Source organism: Furipterus horrens, unplaced genomic scaffold (assembly GCF_987537825.1).
Source record: "Furipterus horrens unplaced genomic scaffold, mFurHor1.1.pri manual_scaffold_6, whole genome shotgun sequence".
In the NCBI taxonomy this organism is placed as follows: Eukaryota; Metazoa; Chordata; class Mammalia; order Chiroptera; family Furipteridae; genus Furipterus; species Furipterus horrens.
In genome coordinates this window covers 22,611,670-22,634,740 of record NW_028327176.1, presented here as the reverse complement: position 1 = coordinate 22,634,740, position 23,071 = coordinate 22,611,670, and the positions used below count along the sequence as shown (strand labels likewise).

At 38.7% G+C, this 23,071-nt stretch overlaps 1 protein-coding gene across 1 annotated transcript; it reads left to right on the top strand.

The window, feature by feature from the left end:
- Nucleotides 1-5,655: 5,655 nt before the first annotated feature.
- SULT6B1 (sulfotransferase family 6B member 1) lies at nucleotides 5,656-21,958 on the top strand. Its single transcript, XM_090280212.1, has 7 exons — nucleotides 5,656-5,755; nucleotides 6,725-6,837; nucleotides 9,501-9,590; nucleotides 12,167-12,293; nucleotides 14,528-14,620; nucleotides 19,329-19,487; nucleotides 21,777-21,958. The coding sequence occupies exons 1-7, from the start codon at nucleotides 5,671-5,673 to the stop codon at nucleotides 21,905-21,907; spliced, it is 798 nt and encodes a 265-aa protein (XP_090136338.1). The 5' UTR covers nucleotides 5,656-5,670; the 3' UTR covers nucleotides 21,908-21,958.
- The last annotated feature ends 1,113 nt before the right edge of the window (nucleotides 21,959-23,071 follow it).

Sequence of the window (23,071 nt, the reverse complement as noted above, 5' to 3'; positions counted from 1 at the left end):
TGTATCTGACTTCTCCCAAGCTTTTCTCGTAAGATCTCTTTTTGCACTGTTATAACGAAGACTGAAATGATTCCAGAGAAACTCAATCACTTCCACTGAGAAGTTGATATAAAGTAATTTAAGGAAGGTTTTTAATTGGGGTGGGAGGTTCCCAGTATCACAAAAACTTGACATTGTCATATTCAGTTCTTACACATCCTGGACCTCACTATAGATTTCACAAACATGTTCTGAGGTAAGGACCATTTGGCCACAAGGTTTAGGCGGGAAAAGTTTAGACTCTAGTGGAGACTCTTGTCAAGTTGATTCGATCAGTGAATCGGGGTAAAGGGCAGACAGCATTGGGGCAGGTGGGAGAGACTCTGGTAGCAGATTTTCAAAGTGGCATTGATTCCCACAAGTGTCAAGTGGGGGAGACTCACAGGTAGCAGGTATGAGGGTTGTGCCTCCACATAATTAGGGTGAGGGGTAACTCACCTGCACAAGCCCCAACCCCAGATGCAAATGTTCAAGCTTCTCCACTTATAAGTCTAGTGGATCCTCCTCCAAGTCACCAGCACCCTTGCCAAAAGGGTCCTGGGAGGGCTATACCTTCCCAGTCTGATCCTGATTTGCTAACTCTGGCAGAGGGATACAAGTGGAAAGAGGAAGTTCTCCTTGCTGTCTCATGCTCCAGGCACAGAAGCTGGCTAAAGTCCCAGTCTTCTGTGGTGGTCATAGGTGCAAGGGCAGCGGTGATTCCCCAGGTTAACACTGCCTAGGAAGTTTGCTGTCCATTCTCTCACAGCCACCTTGGAGAAAGAGCAGATGGCTAACCTGGGTAGGATCCTCAAGGTAAAGCTCATTTAGTTACCTGATATGAGGCAGCAGAGATTAGTCTAGATTTGTGTAGATGATCCATTGATGCTGGGTGCCAAATAGCACCTTCTGGACAAGAGAGCCCAGGATCTTGGAATGGTCCAGGCTTCCCGTAGATGGCCACAGGACACACAGGGAAGTGGAAAGCTGCAGCAGGACCCTTGCTCAGCCAGCTGCCTGCGCTGGATTGGAACGGCTCTCCATCACCCTCAGTCCAGAAAGCCAAAGCATTACCAGATAGACGGCCTTGGATCCTGAATGTTTCCAGCACCCACTATGTCCTGGACTCCATCCTGCCTTCCTGGTGTTCAGCTTCTGAGGAGGGGAGCCAGTTTTAGTAAACTCCCAAAGTATAAAGAGCTTGCACCCTTCTCCCTACCCATGGGATTCCAAGGTAAATTTCAATCCTGAACTTCCCTTGCTGAAGTAGAGGGGAAAAAACACAAGTCTAGGAAGGGGCACCTCGCTACACAGATAGAAAGACAAAATTGAAGGGGCCAATTCCCCTGCTCCTAAAAAACCAGCCTTGGGCCATTTGGCACAAAGGAACTATATGCTGCTTGATTCCTGGTTTACGATTCAGACTTGACTTCAATCACCCCAGACTTTTTTTTTTTTTTGTCACCTGTTCTGTTCTCTCTTTTTCTCTCAGTCCATAGCCTAGAAAAAAAAATTTTTTTTAAGAGGTAAGTAGGAATGATCTCTTTAATTTCAAAAACAAATGCTTTATATAAGCCTCCTACGCTGTTGCCACCAGGGCCATGAGCCAAGCCAGGACAGCACGCAGAGGTCCACCACCAGCGACCCTGGGCTGCCCCCAGAGCTGAACAGCAAGCTGGGGTTTCACAAAACATGAGGCCCACCTGACTCAAAGGCACACCCATGAAAATGCATCCTACAGTCTAGGTTATTTTGCTATCACTCATGCTACTGTGTCCTCCTCTCATGTATACCAGACAATTCGAGTTGGGTATAGGGAATTGTAAGGTTATAGGGTTGACAGGTTGCCCTGAGCCTAGGTAGACTAACAAGAATCAGAACTCAAATTACCAATTCAAAACAGCCCCTGAATCCTCCTATTATTACAGGCATTAGTATCAGAACAGGATCCAGCCATACTGTTTTGTAATGTTGTACTCACTAAATTCCAAACAGAGGACAATAACAATGTTTGGATTAATGTCTTAAATTCTATCTTTCCCAGGAAAACAAAGACTCTTTATAATGTAAGGGACAATCTCACTAAGCAGCTTGGCAGAGAGTCCAGTCCTACCCCTTTTTCTTTGGGTGGGTGAGGGGGGGATTCTAAAATACACAACATTTCTACCTACAGTGAATAGCATCTTCTTCTTATATAATGTAATAAGACCTTGAAGGGGAAGTGCTGTATGGAAATTAAAAAACAGACTCTCACACATTCTAATTTTACCTTCTTACAAACTGAAAAAAAAAAAAAAAAAATCACACTCTGAGCAGTGTGGCTCAGTTGGTTGGCGCATCATCCAGCAAAGTGAATGGTCACTGGTTCCGGATTCCCGGTCAGGGCACATGCCTGGGTTGCAGGTTCCGTTCTGGTCCAAGGAGTGTACAAGAGGCAACCTATTGATGTTTCTCTCTCACATCAATGTTTCTCTCCCTCCCTTCCCCTCTATCTCTAAAATAACAATAACAATAATAATAATAACAACAATAATAATTAATAATAATAATAAATAAAATAATCACAACTATAACGAAACCGAGATACCTATTTCTAAATGGGCACTCTCCTTGGTCAGCTCTTTTCTCTAAAAATGGAGATTAAAAGTTGCCCTCCCACATCCACCACTGCCTCAGTAAGCTATTTCCAGGTGATATATAAAGTTTCCTCAATTCTATGATGCATGATTCCATAGGTTCACACCTCTGAAATTGGAATGCATCTCACAATCTATATATATTTGACATAGTGACTTCCCTAAATGTCGTTATTTAAAAAAAAAAAAATTCTAGAACCCAGGAAACTTATTTCCCTTGGGGTCGTAAAAATCTCTCTCCTCAGAAGGTAAGAGTTGTTTTTTGTTCTGTTTTGTTTTGTTTTTCAGTGTAGCCTTGTTTCTTTAGCAGATGAAGAAGCACCAAGAATGCAGGGGCGCTAACTAAACCTGGGGCCTCTAGGAAGGATCTCCCTGCAACTGTCTTTTTGCCAGAAAACCCAGTCTGCCATCCAAGCCCAGCTCCTTAAACATCTAACTCTACTCAGCTCTGTAAAACTCCAATTAACCTACCTGCGAAATGGTAACAATAGTAACACTGATTTCATAGGGCTGTTATGAATATGAAGTTACATTCAATCATCCATGTAATCTTACCAGTTTGGTGGAGTGTCTGGTACATACAAGTGATCAATTTTTGTTAGCTATTATTAAATGATATTAGCTGTTGTTTTAACCGATAAATGAGTGACTATAGCAGCTAACTGACTATGCATTAACTAAGAGTTAACTTCCTAAGTTTTAGCATTAGTGTAGAGAAAGGTAAATACAGTTTAAAATGTATATATGTTCCTGGGGTTAGAGGGGATAAAAATGGAAGAAGAATGACATGGAGAAGAGAATGGTAGAGAAAGAAGCAAAGCTCAGGTCATGGATACTTGAGTTAAAGAGAGGACAAAGAGTACATTTTGACCCAGAAAGTGTAATTAGAATATAGGCTAACCTACTGTAACACTGAGACTACAAATTCAGTGGGTCCAACATGGTCGACAATTGTATTCTTTCAAATACTGTTTGGAAGGAGGTAAGTTATGTGCAGGGTGGCTTTATTTCATCAGGTTGTCCAGTGAGCCAGATTTCTTCTATCTTGGAATGCCATTCCCTGGAAAGCTGTTTTTCTCTGAATTTGCATATCTGCCTGGTCAGCAGCATGTCTGTCCTGCAAATGTGAGAAAAGGGAAAGAGAAGAGTTCAAGAACAATCAACGTCTTGTGTTAAAAACACGGCCAAGGAGTTGCACGCATTGTTTCAGCTCACCTCCCACTAGCCCCAGGGCCACTCCAAGCTGCAAAGGAGGTAAGAATTATAGCTCAATTTATCTAAAGGAATAGGAACTGTTAACAGAGAAACCCTGGTTCTTCTCACCCACACAGTAAAGAATTTCAGATCAGTGAGCATATCAGCGTGCACGCAAAGTTTATTAGTGCTAAGTTCTAATGGGAGAGCAAAAGCAAGGGTGACTAGAGCAAGGAAGGCAAAAGCAAAGGTGGCGAGAGCCCAGGTGGCCAGCTCAGTGGCTTGGGGCCTCATGCCTAGAGAGCCAAGAGGGTGAGTCCTTTGTTCTGAGGACATATAATTGATGGGATGGGGTTGAAGAAGTTACATATTGATTGATGGATAAAGGTTGTGACAGCTTTTCTCAGGGGGAATGTGACTACCCAAATGTAGGTATGTATGGGGGGTCTGTTAGCCTGAATAATTAAAGTTGGAGCAGTCATCCAAAGTCATTTATGGGCTCTTTCTGTAAGCATTAGGGACTCCCTCATAAAACAGATAGCAACAGATAGCAACCAGAGGTAGGCAATTAACCAAAGTTGTCTTATGGGCTTCTTCTTTCAGCACTGTGGACCCCCTTTCAGGCCTTGGGATGAAAGCAGTTTCAAAGGCTTTATTTCCCAGATAGTGGAAAGGACACATAGAATTTCAGGGACTTTCCTCCTTCCGTGCTAACACAGTGTTCCTTGTGACAGTTGAAACACCTGGCAATATTAGCAGACCAGGCCAGGACTGCTGAGTTAGAGGGTGAGACATGTCTCCCCCTGCTTCTAGCCTCCTCTATTAAGTTCTTTGTTAGAGTGCAGTGGTGAGTCCCTGTCTTTATTTCCTCTCTGCTACTCATTCTCCTGTAACAGAACTGCTGGGGAAAGACTGTATAGCAGAGACTGAGCAGGTCACTCTAGAAACTTTGACCAGCAGGGAAGGAACGCAGAGCAATACCAGTGCATTGTGTGTTCCCCTTGACAAAGCATCTCCCTTCTATAACCCATACAACTCTACTGTTAAATAGGTCTGGAAGAGCAGTTATCATTATTCCCATTTTACAAAGGCCCTTGAGTATTAGGAGCTCAGAATAACACAGCTAGCAAATGGTAGAGCCAAGATTGAAACTCAGGTCTTCAGACTTCTAAATCTGTTGAGCCAATAAATGACAAATCTGAGCCTGGTGCTAGAATTGCTCCCCCCAAGTCACCAACTCTTTTCACTAAATTACCTCTCCATTCCATGACCGCCTTGTCACGTCATGTAGGATGTATGTGCAAAGCTATCAACTGAAGACAGAGCTGAGGTTTCATTCCATGAATTGCTTTTTGCTAATAAGAAAATTGTATGCCTGATTCAATTAAATAACTATTCGTTAGATATTTAATATCTATTATTGTCTATTAAGAGAGGCCATTCTTACTTTCATTGGGAAGGTTGCCTATAGTGGTAATATAATCAACCCTTGGGGGAATATTCCTTGATCCTCAGCCTGTTTTGCACCTGTGGTTTGCCTTTTGTCAGAGGTGGGTTTCACAAACACTGGGGGCGGGTTGTTGCATGAGAATTAAATGACTTCCTCCTTCTGTGAATGGGAGGAGCGCTTTATTCCACCTCCTGAAAAGCTCCATTAAAAACTATCACTGCCCCTACAGTGCAAGTTCTTTAGCAGGAAGTCAGCATGGCCACCGAGAAGTCCAAGTTTATTGACTACATTGATGACGCTTTGGAAAAATCAAAAGAAACTGCACTTTCTTGCTTGTTTTTCACCTATCAGGGGATTCCTTACCCCGTCACCATGTGCACCTCAGAAACTTTCCAAGCCTTGGATGGCTTTGAAGCCAGAAGCGATGACATAGTGCTCGCATCCTATCCGAAGTGCGGTAAATATCTCCCGTTCCACGAGGCCACTTTTTCATAGTGTGTGGACTGGGCGGGGTGCAGGGCAAAGGTAGCAGGAAGGCCGTTCATCGCTGCAGGAAGCTGGCCCGGAGTAGGTCCTGAGGAGGATGGCCACGGTGCGCAAGAGCACAGGTTGTAAAGTCAATAACGAAAACTGCTAGATTTAGAAACCCCGGTGTCTGAAGATGGAGGCCTGGGTGGCGCAATCACGGGCTGGGTAGGGGGCCGGGTAGAAGGAGGCTGGTGCAGGGAAGAGGGGTGGCAGACAGAAACGCGGCTCAGGGAAGTCCAGTGGCCAAAGAGCACGGAGAGGAGTAGCGATTTTTCATCTTGGTTTTTGACTGAAGAAAAAGCACCGCCATGTCGATGATTGATAAGATTTCCACGTAATTCGTTTTTTTCAGGATCAAACTTCAATTCTCCAGTTTCCCAAACCATCCTTAAAATGGTCCTTCATCAGTGTAGGATAAGACACTAAGAATATTAATTATCCTGTTCTATACCATCAACTTCTGATTCTTTAGCCATTATTTTATCTCTGAGTGTTTATTGAGGCCAACCTCATTTACTGTTTTTCTTTCTCTTAACTAATGCTGGGTTTGTATAAAATCAAAGCTATATACTCCTATTGAAAATATTCATTAACAGTCATTGCCAAAGCATAAAATTTTTCCATAAGGGACATATTCTAGATTTAAAAGGAAGTACTGTCTCTTACTAAAGGAGAAATCTGAGAAATAAGTTGAATTCATATTAATGTAAATAAATACTGTTTTCCACAGACCTTTGTTCCCTTTCACAGCCCAGGTTATTTTAAACACAGAAAAACCAACTGCACACATCAGCAAATGGTGGTAGATTTTACTTTTTATGATGGATTTGGTAAAGTAACATGCCTTTACTATATAAAGACTCCTTAACGAGCTTTGTATGTCTGATTTTTCTTATAGGCTCAAATTGGATTCTTCACATTATCAGTGAGTTAATATTTGTTGATTCTAAAAAAAAGTATGAATATTCAGAATTTCCAGTTCTTGAATGTGGGGATCCAGAAAAATATGAGGTTAGTAAAAAATAACTTTTAAATTTATAGCAAATTATCAAAGAAAGATTTCTTCTGGTTTAGATATCTTTTAGTATTGTGTTCAGAAAGTATAATGCAATACTAATAATTATTGTAACTTGTGTGCTTATCATATCCCCAGCACTTTTCAGGGATTGCTTCATTTTATTACAGAATAATCTCATCACTATTTTACAAAAGATAAAACTGTTGGAGACTTGCTCAAGGTCAAGAGGGTAATAAATGGTAGGGCTAAGATTTGAACCCAAGTTTTCTGATTTGAGTTCTTAACCTCTACATGCTATAGCCAGCTTACTTAAAAAAAAAAAAAAAAAAAAAAAAAGATAAAGGGAGGAAGGGAGGGAGGAGGGAAGGAGGGAGGGAGGGAGGGAGGAAGGAAAGAAGGAAGGAAGGAAGGAAGGAAGGAAGGAAGGAAGGAAGGAAGGAAGGAAGGAAGGAAGGAAGGAAGGAAGAGTCGTGGCTGGTGTGGCTTAGTGGATTGAGTGCTGACCTCCAAACCAAAAGGTCACAGGTTTGATTCCCAGTCAGGGCACATGCCTGGTTGTAGGCCAGGTCCCCAGCTGGGGGTGCAGGAGAGGCAAGCACACATTGATGTTTCTCTCCCTCTCTTTCTCTCACCCTTTCCCTCTAAGTGTAAATAAAATCTTTAAAAAATAAAAATAAAAGATAAAAAAGAAAGAAAGAAAGAAGAGGAAAAGCTTTAGTAAAAAGGAAGTGTTTTAAAACCACCTAAATTAACATTAAAATGTTCTGTGAGGTGAGTGCCACACAAGGTTGTAGTTCCAGGGTTTCTGGAAAATGTTTTAACTCAGTATGGTATTTGGGTTTTGAATATCTGTAATTTATCAGAAATGTTGATTTTTTTTCTCCAGGTAGTTTTAAAGACATTTTCTGTATTTTTGTAATTTCATTATACCTACCAACAAAGATACATTTGTATTCAATATGCCTTTTGTTTTAAAATGGAAGTGAAAGGATGAACTCCACATAAAAGTTCACTTTCCTGAAAACTTTTCTAAAATTCATATATTTTCTTAAACGAGATGTAGCTATATCTAGTCTGTACATTGCTTACAATATGGCTATATCACACATTTTCATGAACGTAGCATTATATGTTTATCCATTTTTGTTACAATTAAGTCTCATTTTTCCCTTGGATATTTTCCTAATCCTCTTAGGAACTTAACTGCTTCTCATATGTCTTTATGAGATTTTTGGCCATGCAGTTTGTGGAAAAAGGACTCTATAACTTAATCTGAAAATGACCACCTGTGTGATTTTTCACCAAGGACTTAAAACCTCAAAGCCTATTGTTAATCTCTAAAGTGGGGGTTACAATATCTGCCTGAGAGGATTATTGTGGATGAATGCAAAAGTACAACCAAATGTAAAAAGTGCAATTTTATGCAAATCAAGTGTTATGACTCCTAATCACCACTTGGGCCCATATCATTGATTTGAATTGTTTTTAATTTTTAAAACCTCATTTTTTGCCCCCTTGCTTGAGTTGAAATCTCCACTAAGTTTTTACAAAATATTTGCCTATAAATGTCTGAATATCATCTTATCACTTGAAATGATGTGACCAAGCAGTGAGTAACCCCTACAAGCGTGAAAATGAATACTTGATACCTTAGCACCCCCCCAATTGACATATAATAAAGATCTGATATTAAGATGAAAACCCTTAACCCTGACAAATTAAACAGGTTAAACTTCATTTTTAAAGTTATCGGGAGATCACTTTGTAAAGGATATGATTGTGTAACAACTATGCTGTACACCTGAAACAAATACAAAATAATATTGAATGTATACTATGATTGAAAAGTAAAATTTTTAAAAAAATAAAATGATCAGTAGAAGTAGATTACAAAAAAAGAGAGAAAGAAAAAGAAAAAGAATCAGTCACCAAGTTCTTATACCAACAATAAATTCTTGCATAAATTATTTCTCAGAAACTTAAGTGACTGTGCATTTTCATGTTCTGTTGGGACATTTAATTGAATGAAGTCTTTTTTTAAAACAAAAGAGATCTAGATGTTAAAAATGGATTTGAAGGAGCTATGGAAGGACTTGAATATTTTTTTAAAGACCTTGAATATAGAAGAGACGCAAATTAAGTGAAAAGGTGGATTACAGAGTATGAGCTTTCTTGAACAAAATATTTGGTATGATTGTGGGAAATGTGAATTTTTCAAAAAAATGACCAAAAAATGATAAGCAGTATCCAACAAGGAAATTTAAAAAGATTTTAACTATTTATTCATTTATAAGTCTCCATTCCTCATATCCACGAAGGAAATAGAAAAACCAAAATTGGAGGAGGAAAAGAAGACACAGCAATAGTAATGCTTAAAACTGCCATTCATATACTAAACTTAGCAGTGATTTACTACACATGTCACTGGAGAGGACACTCCAGCGTCATCGCAAGATGTCGATTCAACACGGGAGGAGACAGATACCGTGTCACTCCCGAGTCGGACTGCACAGCCATTCTCGGCGGTGCAGATAGACTGTTAAGAAGCTACACCATCGTCTCTCGAGACGGACGGCTGCCGACGACTACACATACATACACACACATACACACACACACACACACATGCTTTCAACTTATTGTATGTCTTTTTAAGAGAATGAAACAGTTTCCGTCACCAAGGATTTTGGCAACTCACCTCCATTATGACAAATTACCTGCGTCCATCGTCAAGAATAAAGCCAAGGTGAGTGCTCTTTCCTACTGGTATTTCAGCTTGAAGTTTTTAATGTAAAGTGATTGGCTTTCTGAGCTCTATGATGAGTTTGCTACTCATCATAGAATTTTAATAAATGAAGTATAAGATTTGGGTATTTCTTTGGTTGTTTCTTTCTTCAGACATTTCTGTTGGAGTTGCATTCAAATCAAAGGAAGTATCAACCAAGATATAAAACATACACATATTTTAAAATCTGTTTTATAGTGAAGAGATTTCAGAACTCCTCTGGCACAGTTAGTGTTTAACAACAGAATACAACCTATGAAAATGAGCTAAAATTATTCCTTTGGTTCTGTATGGTTAGCACTATTTATCTAAAGTCTGAAATTATTTTCTTTCCGAGTTTCACATGTAATATCAAGCTTCATGTCATGCATAAAATAACTGCAGGTGCTTTGGCTACTCTTAGTTGTTTAAACATCTTGTTTTATTAAACAGTATCGATCTATTCTTATAATTATTAGTTTTTACCAAATCTTTTTGTTTTCACCTGGTCTCTCCTCAATTCCTTATTTCTGTGTGCCTCTTTTCTCTGTCTCAAGAACAAAAATGAGAATTAATTAAAATAAGGATTTAAATTCTTGAATGCCACAAATAAGAAAGAGAGGACAGTGCAATAATAGCTAAGAAAGTGGAAGGAAGAAAACAGCTTAAGATAATGGCAATGGTAAGAGGAAGGAGGGGAAGTAATGAAAGAAATCACTGGGGAAGTGGAGGCTTAAAATTAGTGCCTTGTGGCCAGGGTATAGGCGTCTAGGAGTTTAGAATTGGAAAATACCTTAAAGGTTGTCTACTCCAATCTAGAGGTGTTTGAGTTCCAGTAAGTGGCTGTCTGCACCATGATTGAGCCCCTCTATCGCTTACACCAGCTTTGGACAGCTCTGTTAAAGTCTTTCTAGTGAGAATCGCCCAAATCTGAAATACCACTTTAACATACAATTTCTCCAGCTTAACCTAGTTAAATATAATCACAAATCTAGGTGACTTTTTTCCCTTTAATTATTGCAGAAGAAACAGAGCCACACTAATTTATAAAACATTTGGAGTTGGAGTGAAGCACATTCACTGTCACAAGAATACAAGGGTAGGAAAAGAAAGAGCCAAGGGAAGTGGTTGATTGCCGGGGATTTGTCCACACTCCAGCCGGCCCTCACTGTTCAAATTTATGGCTTTGGATTAATTGCTGCAAGCCAAGGCAACCAATGAGTGATAGTCCAAGCCTCAAATATATCACCCTCAAGGGACAAAAATCTGCTCTATTTGAATGGGACGGGTGGGAGTGAGTTTTAGATCTAAATTAATGACATAGACCCCACCTTATTTATCTCTATTCAGTTGTATCCTGTTAGTGTTAGTTCATTTCTTTAGACTGACAAGGTGTTTTGAGATCCTGATCCCTCTCAGTTTCATGTCATCTACAAATTAGAAAAATATAGCTCCTATATTTACCTAAATCACTCATTAAAATGATGATGGCCTTGTCAGGACAGTGGAAATGCCATTAAAAACCTCCAGGCATGTTTACCTTAATCACTGACCTCCTTTGCACATGAGTTGTATACGCCTAATAGCTTTTGCTTTCAGCCGACAAGTTCCATTTTGTAGGAGAGATACTTAGCAACAAATTTACTAATTCAAAAACTAGTACGTCTAAGAAAAACTTGGTGTTAGTCAGCAGTGGCTTGTTCTTTGAGAACCCATATTGCCCTCTGGTGGTTACTTCTTCCTCTTTTCTGTGGCCCCAAATCATGTACTTCAGCCAGTTCTAGAAAACTTCCTCCAAATGGAGGCCAGATTCACAAGCCCGTGTCTTGCAAATCCATGCCTACCTCCTTCCTGAACCTGAAATGATGTCTGCCAGTTTCCAGTCCATCTCAGGTTCCTCGGTGACCGTTAACAGTGCTCGGTACTGTATCCTTCAATTTCCTCAGTTCTGAAATGGATTTGTCAGGACAGACGGCCTAACTAAATCCACTTGGAGTGGCCAGAAGTTCTCCTGTAATGTTTTTGTTTGCTTGGGTTTCAGTTTTCTCTTTACAATGTTTATTTCACACTTTTTTATTCAAAAGAATATATTCACTCCTCATCAGAGAAGATAGAGAAGATAGGGTTAAGATAGGAAGTCAGAGGTTCTGCTGCATCTACATCACCCATCCCACCTCAGCCCCAGATCTTCTCTCACCAAACTCTAAACATTATTTTAATTGTCCTGAATATTATTTTGCATTTTTACTTTGTTTTTGCATTTATTGTGCTTGTGAACTTGCCCTTTATTCCTTTTTTATATCTTCTACATATGCCTCTTTACTGTCTACACTCATTAGCAAAAGTCCTCTGCTGCAACACCAGTGTTCTTTTTCTTCTTCTTTTCTCCCCTCTCCCCAGATGTCCCCATCTATTCCTCAGTTTCTTACTGTCATTTTTCTCTACATATTAACGAAACTATGTAGCCTGCAAGAGGACACATGATATTGCTCACCCTTTCACTTTTCCAAAATTCAAAATATAGACCTAAGTTGATTAACTTGGTTTTATCTCCTTAGATATTGGTGTTATTTAGAAATCCTAAAGATACAGCAGTATCTTTTTTCCATTTCCACAATGATGTCCCTGATATTCCAAGCTATGGCTCTTGGGATGAATTCTTCAGACAGTTCATGAAAGGACAAGGTATGGCTGTTGGTGAAAGATTTCTCCTTTCTTTGACAGATGACCACATAAATATGAAAATTCAAATGTGTTTTAGGGTAAAGAAAGGATACTAAGGTGAATCCAGAAACCAAAAATAACTTTTCAGTGAAGTTTTATAGCACCACTAGTTCTGTGCATCAAACAATAATTACTGTTTTAAAAAATAATTTAGATAATTTATATGCTGTTTATGAGTATTGAGTAGCCATTCAGACACGGGATAAAGAGGCTTCTAACAGAGTCATGTAGAAAAGTGTTTCTAGTTCATTACCCTTAGGTCTCTGAGACAATGATATAAACAAATATATATATAAAACCATAATACCGAGTAACCACAACTTAGATATTTGTTTGCTGGAAAGGAAATAAATTTTTGTTAGACCATGTTGATGTTTATTCTGGTTGTTGATAACTACAATTTTGAAGTGCCTACTAATGCTCCAGGTATTAAACTAGGTATTATACATTCATGATTTCATTTAAGACCATAACAACCTCTGAGTAAGGGAGTATTAGCCTCATTGCACAAATGAGAAAATGCATCAAAAAAGTTAAATCACTTGCCTGCCAATGGTCCCACTGCTTGTAAGTGGCAGTGACTCTACTTCCATGGGTATAGTGGCCACAGGTTAATAAATGCCCCTTTTTAGCAGTGGCTCTGTTGAGTCTTTTCAGTGCAGAAGGTAGAATTAATTCCAGGTGAGCCTGGAGGAGAAGTCATTGCCAGGTCCCTCTAAGAGGACCACTTTTAAAGGTGATCAGCACAGCAGTGACATCGGGTACAGACTGGCTCCTTAGTAAAGATTAAATATTGGGACTTGGATGTTGGAGAAAAAAGAAAGTGCGCAGAAGGTGCATATGAAGCACCGTTAAGAAAACTTTGGTTTGTCTGGTAACCACTCACTAAGAAAGGACGGAGGCAGTTAAGGCCAGTCTGAAACATTATCCCCGTAATAATGCAATAGAACATTCAACCGTGAGAAACCTGTCCTCACTGGGACAAGCTATTTTAGGGACTCTTTGTTGCCTTACCCTTCCTTTTGGCCTAATTGTTTGATTGACAATGATTAGATATGATGGTGATACCTTGGATGGAGTCTCTGCCTTGTGAATTTGTTAAATTCAACTATGGAGGCAGCTAGTTTGGAATGAGAAGGCCTGGATTTGGCGGTTCACCACTTATTATTTTATAGTAATTAATATTCCTAGCACACGTTATTTAACTCTAATTCTCATCAGACCCCTATAAGGATCATACTGTTATTATCCCCATTTTATGAAGAAAGAAATAGAGGCATAGGAAGGTCACACAGATATTAAGAAGCAGAGCTAGAACTGAAACTTAGGTTCAAAACATTCATTACCTGGGGGATTTTGGGCAACACATTTGATCTCTCTGAACTTTTATTTTCTTACCTGTAAACTACAGGTAAGAGTACCTGACCTACAGAAGCAATGACAGTGAAGATTTTGTTTGGCCACACCAGGTCTGGTGTCAGACTGTCTTTGAAAAGTGCAATACCCATAACGTACTCCCTGTGTGGGCTTAAAGTGGTTGCTTATACTCTCTGAGTCTCTCTTTCCCCATAAATGAAATGGGTATAAAAGCTGTACCTATCTCATTGGATTGCTCCAAAGATTGACGTGTAAAGTGTATGTATTTCAACTCATAGTATATTTAGAAGAGCAGAAATCTTGACCATCGTGGCCTAAACACATCAGATTTTCTTTTTCTCACTTAACAAGAAGTTCGAAGGTAGGCAACTGGTTCAGAAGCCCAGCGATGAAGGCCAGTATCTCTGATATTCCCTTGACCTCACGCTCTTGCTTTTTACAAGGAGCTCTCAAGTTGGCTACTGTCTCTCTAACCATCACCGTCAGATCATGAAGAACGCTCACCAACACAACAGCTGCTTTGCTAGAAACCTTCCAGCAGACCCCTGCTTGTGTCTCACTGGCCAGACCTTGTCATGTGAACAATTACAGTTCTAAGGGACTCATTTATTTATGAAGATAAAATTATTAAAAATCTGACAACAGAACTGGCTCGTGCCAGCTCTTTTGGAGCAGGAATTTGTAATAACTTATAAACATATTGTTTGAGCTCATTCACATATAGATAGTTTACATTTTAGAGCATACATTAACCATCTATCATTTTAACCTCAGATATTTAAAATTCCTTAAGAAGTTTTTTTGTTTTTGTTTTTTAGTTTCTTGGGGAAGCTATTTTGATTTTGCCATTAATTGGAACAAACATCTTGATGATGAAAATATTAAGTTCATATTATATGAAGACCTGAAAGAGGAGAGACTATGATTATTGATATTCTATAACAAAATTTATTATAAACAATAACACAGAGCACTTACATGTCTGTATGAACACATTGTATTCAATTTAAAAATAATATTTCATATATATGATTTAGTACTAGGGAAAAAAACAAACAACGTGTAAGTGCTTAGGTTGATTATTTAATAGAAATAAATAATGCTTAGCAACTTACCACTAACAGTTGCTGTTTTATTTTCCTTTTATGATAGATGGTCCAAATTAGAAAAGTGAAAAACAACAGATAAGTCTTAACTGAGATTTAATTGAACATGCATTTGGCTGTGAATTGATTTTTCCATGTAATTTTAAATAGTTTATTCACAACCATTTAGTGAGTAATTGCTGAGCATTGTTCTAGACCCCTGTGATATATCAGTGAGAGACCAGAGAAGCTCAGAGAAGCTCACATTCTCACTGGAGAAGGAAAGAAGACAGAATGATAAATAATAAACACAATAAAAATTAAAATGCATATAGTATGTGACAAAAAAGAAATGACATAGCTGATTAAGAAAAACTGGAAATGCCTGAGGGTGGGGGATTAGGATGCTGGACAAACCCCAGGAGAAAACAGGATGGTCAGGGGAAACCTCATGGAGAGGATTCAATTTAAGGAAAGATCTGAAGGGAGTGAGGGAATGTGCCAAGTGGGTAACTGGGACAAGAGCTTTCCAAGTAGAGAGATTGACTGGAGTAAAGGCCCTGATGTGGGAGTTCCTGTATGACTAAAGGACAGGAGGGAGGCCAGGGGAGACTAACCAATAAGAACACCACCCACGTGGTGTGGAGAATGAGGAATGGCGTGGCAGTGCACTGACATCACTTTGGCTTTCACTCTGAGTGAGATGGAAAGCCATTGCAGGATTTGAGCAGAAGAGTGACAGGATTTGGCTTGTTTTTAATAGGATCATTCTGGCTGGCATGTGAGATCAGACTGGGCAGGAGCAAAGATAGTGCAGGGAAAACTCTGAGGTGACTCCAGCCAAAGGGAGGTGGTGACTCAGACCAGAAGCAGCAGTGGAGGTGAGGAGAAGTGTCTGCATCCTGGGTTTATATTGAAAGAAGAACCAGTAGGATTTGCTGCTGGACTGGATGGGGATCAGAGTAGTGAGAGAAAAAGAAAAGTTAAAATAGGCTCCAATATTATTGGCCTAACTTACTGGGAGGATTGAATTGCCATCATCTGAGTAGATGGCAGGTGAAGTAGGACTGTGGGGATGGCCTTGGTTTGTTTTTGAACTTGCTATGTTTGAGATGTGTATTAGTCACCAGAATGGAGAGGTCAAGTGGGCAGCTGGGTATGAAACTCTTGAATGCAAGAGTTCTGGGCCACAGGTGTAAATTTGTGAGTCACTGGCACATAGATGGCATTTAAAGCCATGAGATTACCTACCAATGTATGTAAGCATATGGATAGAGAAAGGAAGAAGACCAAGAACTGTGCCCTGGAGCCCTCTGTTATAAAGAGTAGGAGGGAAAGAGGAGGAATCAGCAAAGGAGACTAAGAAGGAATGACTAATGAGCTAAGAGGTAACCAGAGTCCTGGAACCCCAGTGAAGAAAGTACGCTAATGAGAAGGGAGAGTGTCAAATGCTCTCTAACGGAATTGTGTTTTTAACACAAGCCACTCCTGCCTTATCAAAGGAAAGTATAATTTAATCTAACTCTTCTGTTTATGGGATGCATTTATATAACATGGAAGAATATGATTATTTAGTCTTTTCTCCCTCAAGTCTAGAATTATGTTTCTGAAACTTGTCCTCCAGAGAATGCTAATGTTGCCCCAGGTATTAATAATTCTTTCTTGGAAGTTGGAAGAAAGTCGCTTGTTCAGATTGATTTAGAAATCGCTGTATTAGATAGCCTGCTCCTTTGGGAGATTCACATTGCATATTAGCATATGAGAGACTGAGAGACCCTGTAGGGGGAAAAAAATGGCTTACCTTTGTTTAACCCAAAGGATTCCAACCTTATTTGACCTCAACCCTTCACCCATCTTTTCTTTCTTTCATTTATTTTTTATGAAACATCCAAAACCATCCTGAGGTATATGAATGTTTTGTAGACTATAGTTTAAGAAATTTAATGAAACTTCACTGGTCAGGGATACTGTTGGGAGTGGGGGTGGGGTTCATGATTTACAGGAGTATGTAGACAAGATAAATTTTAAGATCCTTTCTAGTTTTCATGATTCTAAATATTATACTTTTAAAAATTCATTATTTTTAAGTATATTTTATTGATTATGCTGTTACAGTAGTCTCAATTTTTTCCCCCTTTGCTCCCCTATGCCCAGTACCCCTCTTTCCTCCAGCAATTCCACCCCCTTAGTTCATGTCCATGGGTCACGCATATAAGTTCTTTGGCTTCACCCTTTCCTATATTATTCTTAACTTCCCCCTGTCTATTTTGTACCAACCAATTATGCTTCTTAATCCCTGCACCATTTCCCCATTTCTCCCCCTTCCCTCTCCCAGCTGATAACCCTCCAGATGATCCCCATACCTATGATTCTGTTCTTCTTCTCGTTTGTTTAGTTGGGTTTTGTTTTTATTGTTTAGATTCAGTTGTTGATAGTTGTGAGTTTGTTATCATTTTTATGTTCATAATTTTGATCTTCTTTTTCTTATGTAAGTCCCTTTGACATTTCATATAATAATGGCTTGGTGATGATGAACCCAGTTAGATTTACCTTGTCTGGGAAGCACTTTATCTGCCCTTCCATTCCAAATGATAGGTTTGCTGGATAGAGTAATCTTGGTTGTAAGTCCTTGCTTTTCATCACCTTGAATACTTCTTGCCAGTCCCTTCTTGCCTGCAAAATTTCTTTTGAGAAATCAGCTGATAGTCTTATAGGCACCCCTTCATTGTTAACTCTCTGCTTTTCTCTTGCTGCTTTTAAGATTCTCTCTTTTTCTTTAAACTTTGGTATTTTAATTATGATGCATCTTGGTGTGGTCCTTTTTGGGTCTAGCTTGTTTGGGACTCTGTGCTTCCTGGGCTTGTATGTCTATTTCCTTTGCCAAATTTGGTGAGTTTTCCTTCATTATTTTCTCACGTAAGCTTTCAATTTCTTGCTCTTCCTCTTTTTCTGGCACCCCCATGGTTCAGATGTTGGCACGTTTAAAGTTATCCCAGAGGTTCCTAAACTTCTCCTCATTTTTTTCAATTCTTGTTTCTTCATTCTGTACTGGTTGACTGTTTGTGTCTTCCTTATATTCCAAATCATTGATTTGAACCCCGGTTTCCTTCCCTTCACCATTGGTTTTATGTGGATTTTCCTTTTATTCATTTAACATAGCCTTCACTTCTTCCCTTATGCATTTGCCATACTTAAGCATATCTGTCAAGCTTGTGAGCATCTTGATCACCAGTGTTTTGAACTCTTCCTCTGTTAGGTTGGCCATCTCCTTGTCTGTTAGGTTGGCTATCTTCTCATCACTTAGTTCTCCCACTGGAACCTTGATTCGTTCCCCCTTTTGGGCCATACTTCTCTGTCTTCTCATCTTGTCAGGCTCCTGTGTTTGTTTGCTTCTGTGTCTTAGGTAGAGCTGTCGCACCTGTTACGTTATAAGGGGCAGAGCCTTAGGTATTCGACAGCACAGGGCTACCCATTTCACCACATTGTGACGCTGTATGTTGGGGAGGGGTCTGAGAGGGAGCAATGCTGCTGCTTAGCACTTGCCCCTGTTCCAGGCACTTCTCCCACTTCCGTGTGGACCTGCCCCCTCTCTAGCTGTTGCCCTGGCCATCATTCCCAGAGTGGGTTGGTCTGTGGATGTTCTAGGACTGTGGGGGCCCTTGAAATAAGTGGACTCTGCTGAGAGACTGGCAGTTTCTTCCTCCGTCCCAACTCCCACTGGTTTGCAGAATCAGAAGCAATGAGGCTTCATTTTCTCCAGCGCTGGGACCATGAGCTATGCAGTCTGATCAAGTGCTGGGAGGGCTCCCCATGTGTCCCTCCCAACTTTTTAAAATGTGTGATTGCACTTTTTGCTGGTCTGCCACTGCTGCTGCCACCACACCAAGTCCTCTCCGCCCTAGCTCCGCCCCTCCTACCTGTCTGGATGAGTATTTCTTCTTTATGTCTTTGTTTGTTGGACTTCAATGCAGCTCGATTTTCTGGAACTTCTGGTTGTTTCTAGTTTTGAGGTAGTTTTATTCCTTCTTAGTTGTGGAGGGAGACACAGTGTAACTGTCTAGGCCTCCATCTTGGCTGGAAGTCCCAATATTATACTTTCTTGATGAAATGAAACATTAGCTATAAATAGGATTTAGAAGAAAAGGGAACTTAAATGAGCATTACAAACATATTAATGTCCTCAGCTAGATTAGACCAGTGCTTTTTAAAAAATGACTATTTGGTGTAGGGAGGAAAAAAATAAAATAAAATAAAAAATGACTATCATCATAGATAATTAGTATTTAATGTCATTATTTATATCCTAAATAGTTTAACAAGAATTATACATTTAAACTCTAAGGTAAAACTGATACAGAATATCTTCTAAGGATATCTAAACTATTTATACAGAAATATCAAAGTAAATCTAAGTAAAGAGATAAACAGATGAATTAAATAGTTAGGCTGAACAAATCCATTCTGTTCAAGAAGACTGTTTTGCTTATGGGACAATTCACATAGAAAGAAGGTTATCCTTTTAAATTTTGTTTTCAGAATCTGGCTCCTGGAATAAAACAAATCGCTGAATTCTTTGGATTGTCTCTCACTGGGGAGCAGATTCAAACCATTTCTGCTCAGAGTACATTCCAGGCAATGCGAGCCAAGTCCCAGGAGACGCACGGGGCCGTTGGCCCATTCCTGTTCCGCAAAGGTGACGTTGCATTGGTTTCTAGGACACCCGTCAGTTTGCATGTAACAGGCAGTCCATACAACTTTATCTTAAATATGGCAGGTTTTTCTTTTTCTCTTTCTCAACAAGAAGTATGAACACAGTTCAGAGCTGGAACTGGCAGCTGTACAATATCTTAGAATACTAAGTTCCTTTACCTTTCTGCTTGCCCCCTCGTGATGACCAGGGAGTTGCTAGAGCTCCACCATTACATTAAAATTAAAGGATTATTTCATTAAAATAAAAAGGGAAAGGCAAGAGATAGACTCATGTATATTAGCTAAGCGAGGCCCCTTTTAAGAACATGGCTGGAAGCCTCAATCTGGGACTTCTTATGCCTGCTGGCCACCTCTCACTGTGCTGTTGGCTGGGAAATGTGATTTTTTAAAGTTGGGCACATTATTTATTACCTAATTAAAATTAGGTTTTGTTAATAAGAAAGAAGAAGAAAATGAGTATTGGATAGGCAACTAGTCCTTGGCACTGATGATTTTACTAAATTTCATTATAGCATTCTAATTCCTTATGGAAATTTATGATAGTGAAGCTTAGGGATTTCCAGTTTTATTTTATTGTATGTACAATGAAAATATAATGTGATTTAGAGGCAACACACCTAACAATAATAGCTATCATTTATTAGGCATCTATCCATGTGTTAGGCCCTTGCTGGGCTTAAATTTTATAGCCAAAGGGAAAAAAAAAAGATATTGAATCCTTAATTTTACAAATGTGGGCATTATGCTTAGAGATATAATTTGTCCATTGTCACAAAGCTAATAAATGATGGAGTCAGGATTTGAACTTAAGTTTATTTGACTGACTCTACTATACTTTGTCAAATAAAAACCTATTTTTAAAGCCCTGGCTGGTGTGGCTCAGTGACTTGAGCACCAGCCAGCGACCCAAAGGGTCGCTGGTTCAATTCCCAGTCAGGGTGTATGCATGGGTTGCAGGCCAGGTACTCAGCTGGGGGCATGTGAGAGGCAACTACACATTGATGTTTATCTCCCTCTCTTTCTCCCTCCCCCTAAAAATAAATAAATAAAATATTTTTAAAAAAACCCTGTTTTAAAATTCCACTGTGAATGGAACATTGATTGTAAGTCTGACTTTGGTTTGATTCCTCATGTTATTCCTGATTTTTATGCCTAGTCTTATAGCTTTAAGGAGGGAGAAAAATGCAACCTTTCTATAGATTATTAATCAAATGCCATTTAGAATAGAGAAATCATAAAATAAATAGTGTAATAATAAGATTTTTAATAATATTTCTTGTAGAAAATTCAGAAAGCACTGAAAAATGTGAAAAAGCATTAATGGTTTCCACCTTTCTCCTCCCAGCAGCAGGTTTAAATTTTCGGCATATTTCTTCCAGCTTTATTCTTTGATGTTCTATATAGTTGATGACATTGTAAACAGTTGTGGTTTTTTAAAATTTATTTGTTTGCTTGTTTGTTTATTTGTAGAGAGAGGGGAAAGGAGAAAGAGAGGGAGAGAAACATCACTGTGTGGTTGCCTCTCACTCGCACCCCCAACTGGGGACCTGACGTGCAACCTAGTCATGTGCCCTGACTGGGAATCGAACCAGTGACACTTGGCTTGCAGGCCAACACTCAATCCACTGAGCCATAGCAGCCAAGGAGTTGTGTTTTATTTTATTCCGGACCTTCATATATCTAAGCATTTCATCATGTCTTTAAACCCTCTTTTATAAGCATACATTTCAATGATTATGCTACAAGGAACTTATAACTTCAACCCAAATCATCAAAAGATTCTAAAGGAAGAAGTAACTTCCTTTACTTTTAAAAGCAAGTAAGAAAAACATATTCTAATCCCAGGCAAAATAGTCACTTTTTGCAAAATATTCAGGATCTGAGGTCTTACCCCAAACCTGCTATAAAATGTTATATTCTCAAGGAGTATTTAAGGTATTTAAGACTTTAAAGAGGATAAACTGGCTCTGAAAAAAATAAAACTAGAAATTTAGGTCCTGAGTGTTGGGACAGAGGTTGAGATGGGAGATTATTGAGGCCAAGGTCTGCTCAGTGATATAAAGAAAGCATGACAGTTAACACACTGCAGATAGGGAAGCCTCAATGGATACGGTTAATTTTATGAAGAATTACATTAGTTTTTAAGACTGTCTATTTTTTTTTTCATATGTCCATTTTCACATTTCAGTGAAGCATTATACTAAAAAATGGTAAAATTAAGAAAAAATATTCTAACAGTGTCTGGGTCTACTGTGTGCTTTGTGTTTTGTAGGTGAAGTTGGTGATTGGAAAAATCTGTTCAGTGAAACTCAGAACCAGGAAATGGATAAAAAATTCAAAGAGTGCTTAGCAGGCACTGCCCTAGGAGCGAAGTTGAAGTATGAATCATATTGTCAAGCTTGAGTCTGGTCAGTTCTTCAGGCTTGGATATTTTATTTTCCTTAATAATAACTGAATTTATATAATTAAGCAACAAATTGGTCAAATAATCAAATAATGATAGGTAAATAACATGTAGAGATAAGTGATACAAATTTAATGATAATGATAACATTTAATGTTTTTGAGCAAAAAATTAAGTTTGTTCACTCTTTGAGGAAAGGCCAGTTAGCTACAAAAAGGATTTAAAAAATCTATCAAACATGAAGATAAAATAAAGCCCTTTTATATATTAAAAAACTGGAAGAAATAGTCCCTAACATATGTGCACGATAAGAAATACTCAAGAAAGAGGGTATAGGCAAAAGGAACATGATGCAAGATGAGAATTTTAATCTTCACAAATGAATAAAGAGCACCAGAAATGGTAAATATGTGGGTATATATAAGAGCCATTTTAAAATCTCTTTAGAAGGTAATTGCCTATTCAAAGTGAAAGTAGTAACAATGCACTTTGTGGCTTATAATACATATAGAAGTGAACGTATGACAAAAATGACATAAAGGATGGGAGAGGAGGAATAGAAGTATACTCTTACATTTTGGAAATACATCTGGTAAAGTTATATGTCTATATGCCTTACAATCCAGCAGTTATACACTTAAGCATAAACCCTAGAGAAATTATCCCACATTTGCATAAGAATACATGAAGGAAAATCTCTATTGCAGTATTATTTGTAAATAGGGAGAAATTTACAAACTAAACTGAGAAGACTAAAAATAAATTTACAAATGAAAGAGGAGATATTAGAATTGATAGCAAACAAATACTAAACATCATAAGGAACTATTATAAATAATTATACAACAAATTAGATAACCTAGGAGAATTGAAAAAATTCCTAGAAACATACAACCTACCAAGGCTGAATAATGAAGAAACAGAAAATCAAAACAGACCAATTACTAGTAAAGACATCGAATCAGTTGTATCCAAGGTAATGAGGTTCATAATAAAAACACAGAACTCTATGATAGTCTGTATACTGCATCACTTCTTTTTCTGTAAAATGGCTTCTTTAGTGAGGGATACCATGATGGTGAACAAGTATTTAGAATGTCCAACAATGATGGTGCTGGCAGAAGCACTGCAGGGAGAAGAAGCCAATTTGTATCTGAAATAAA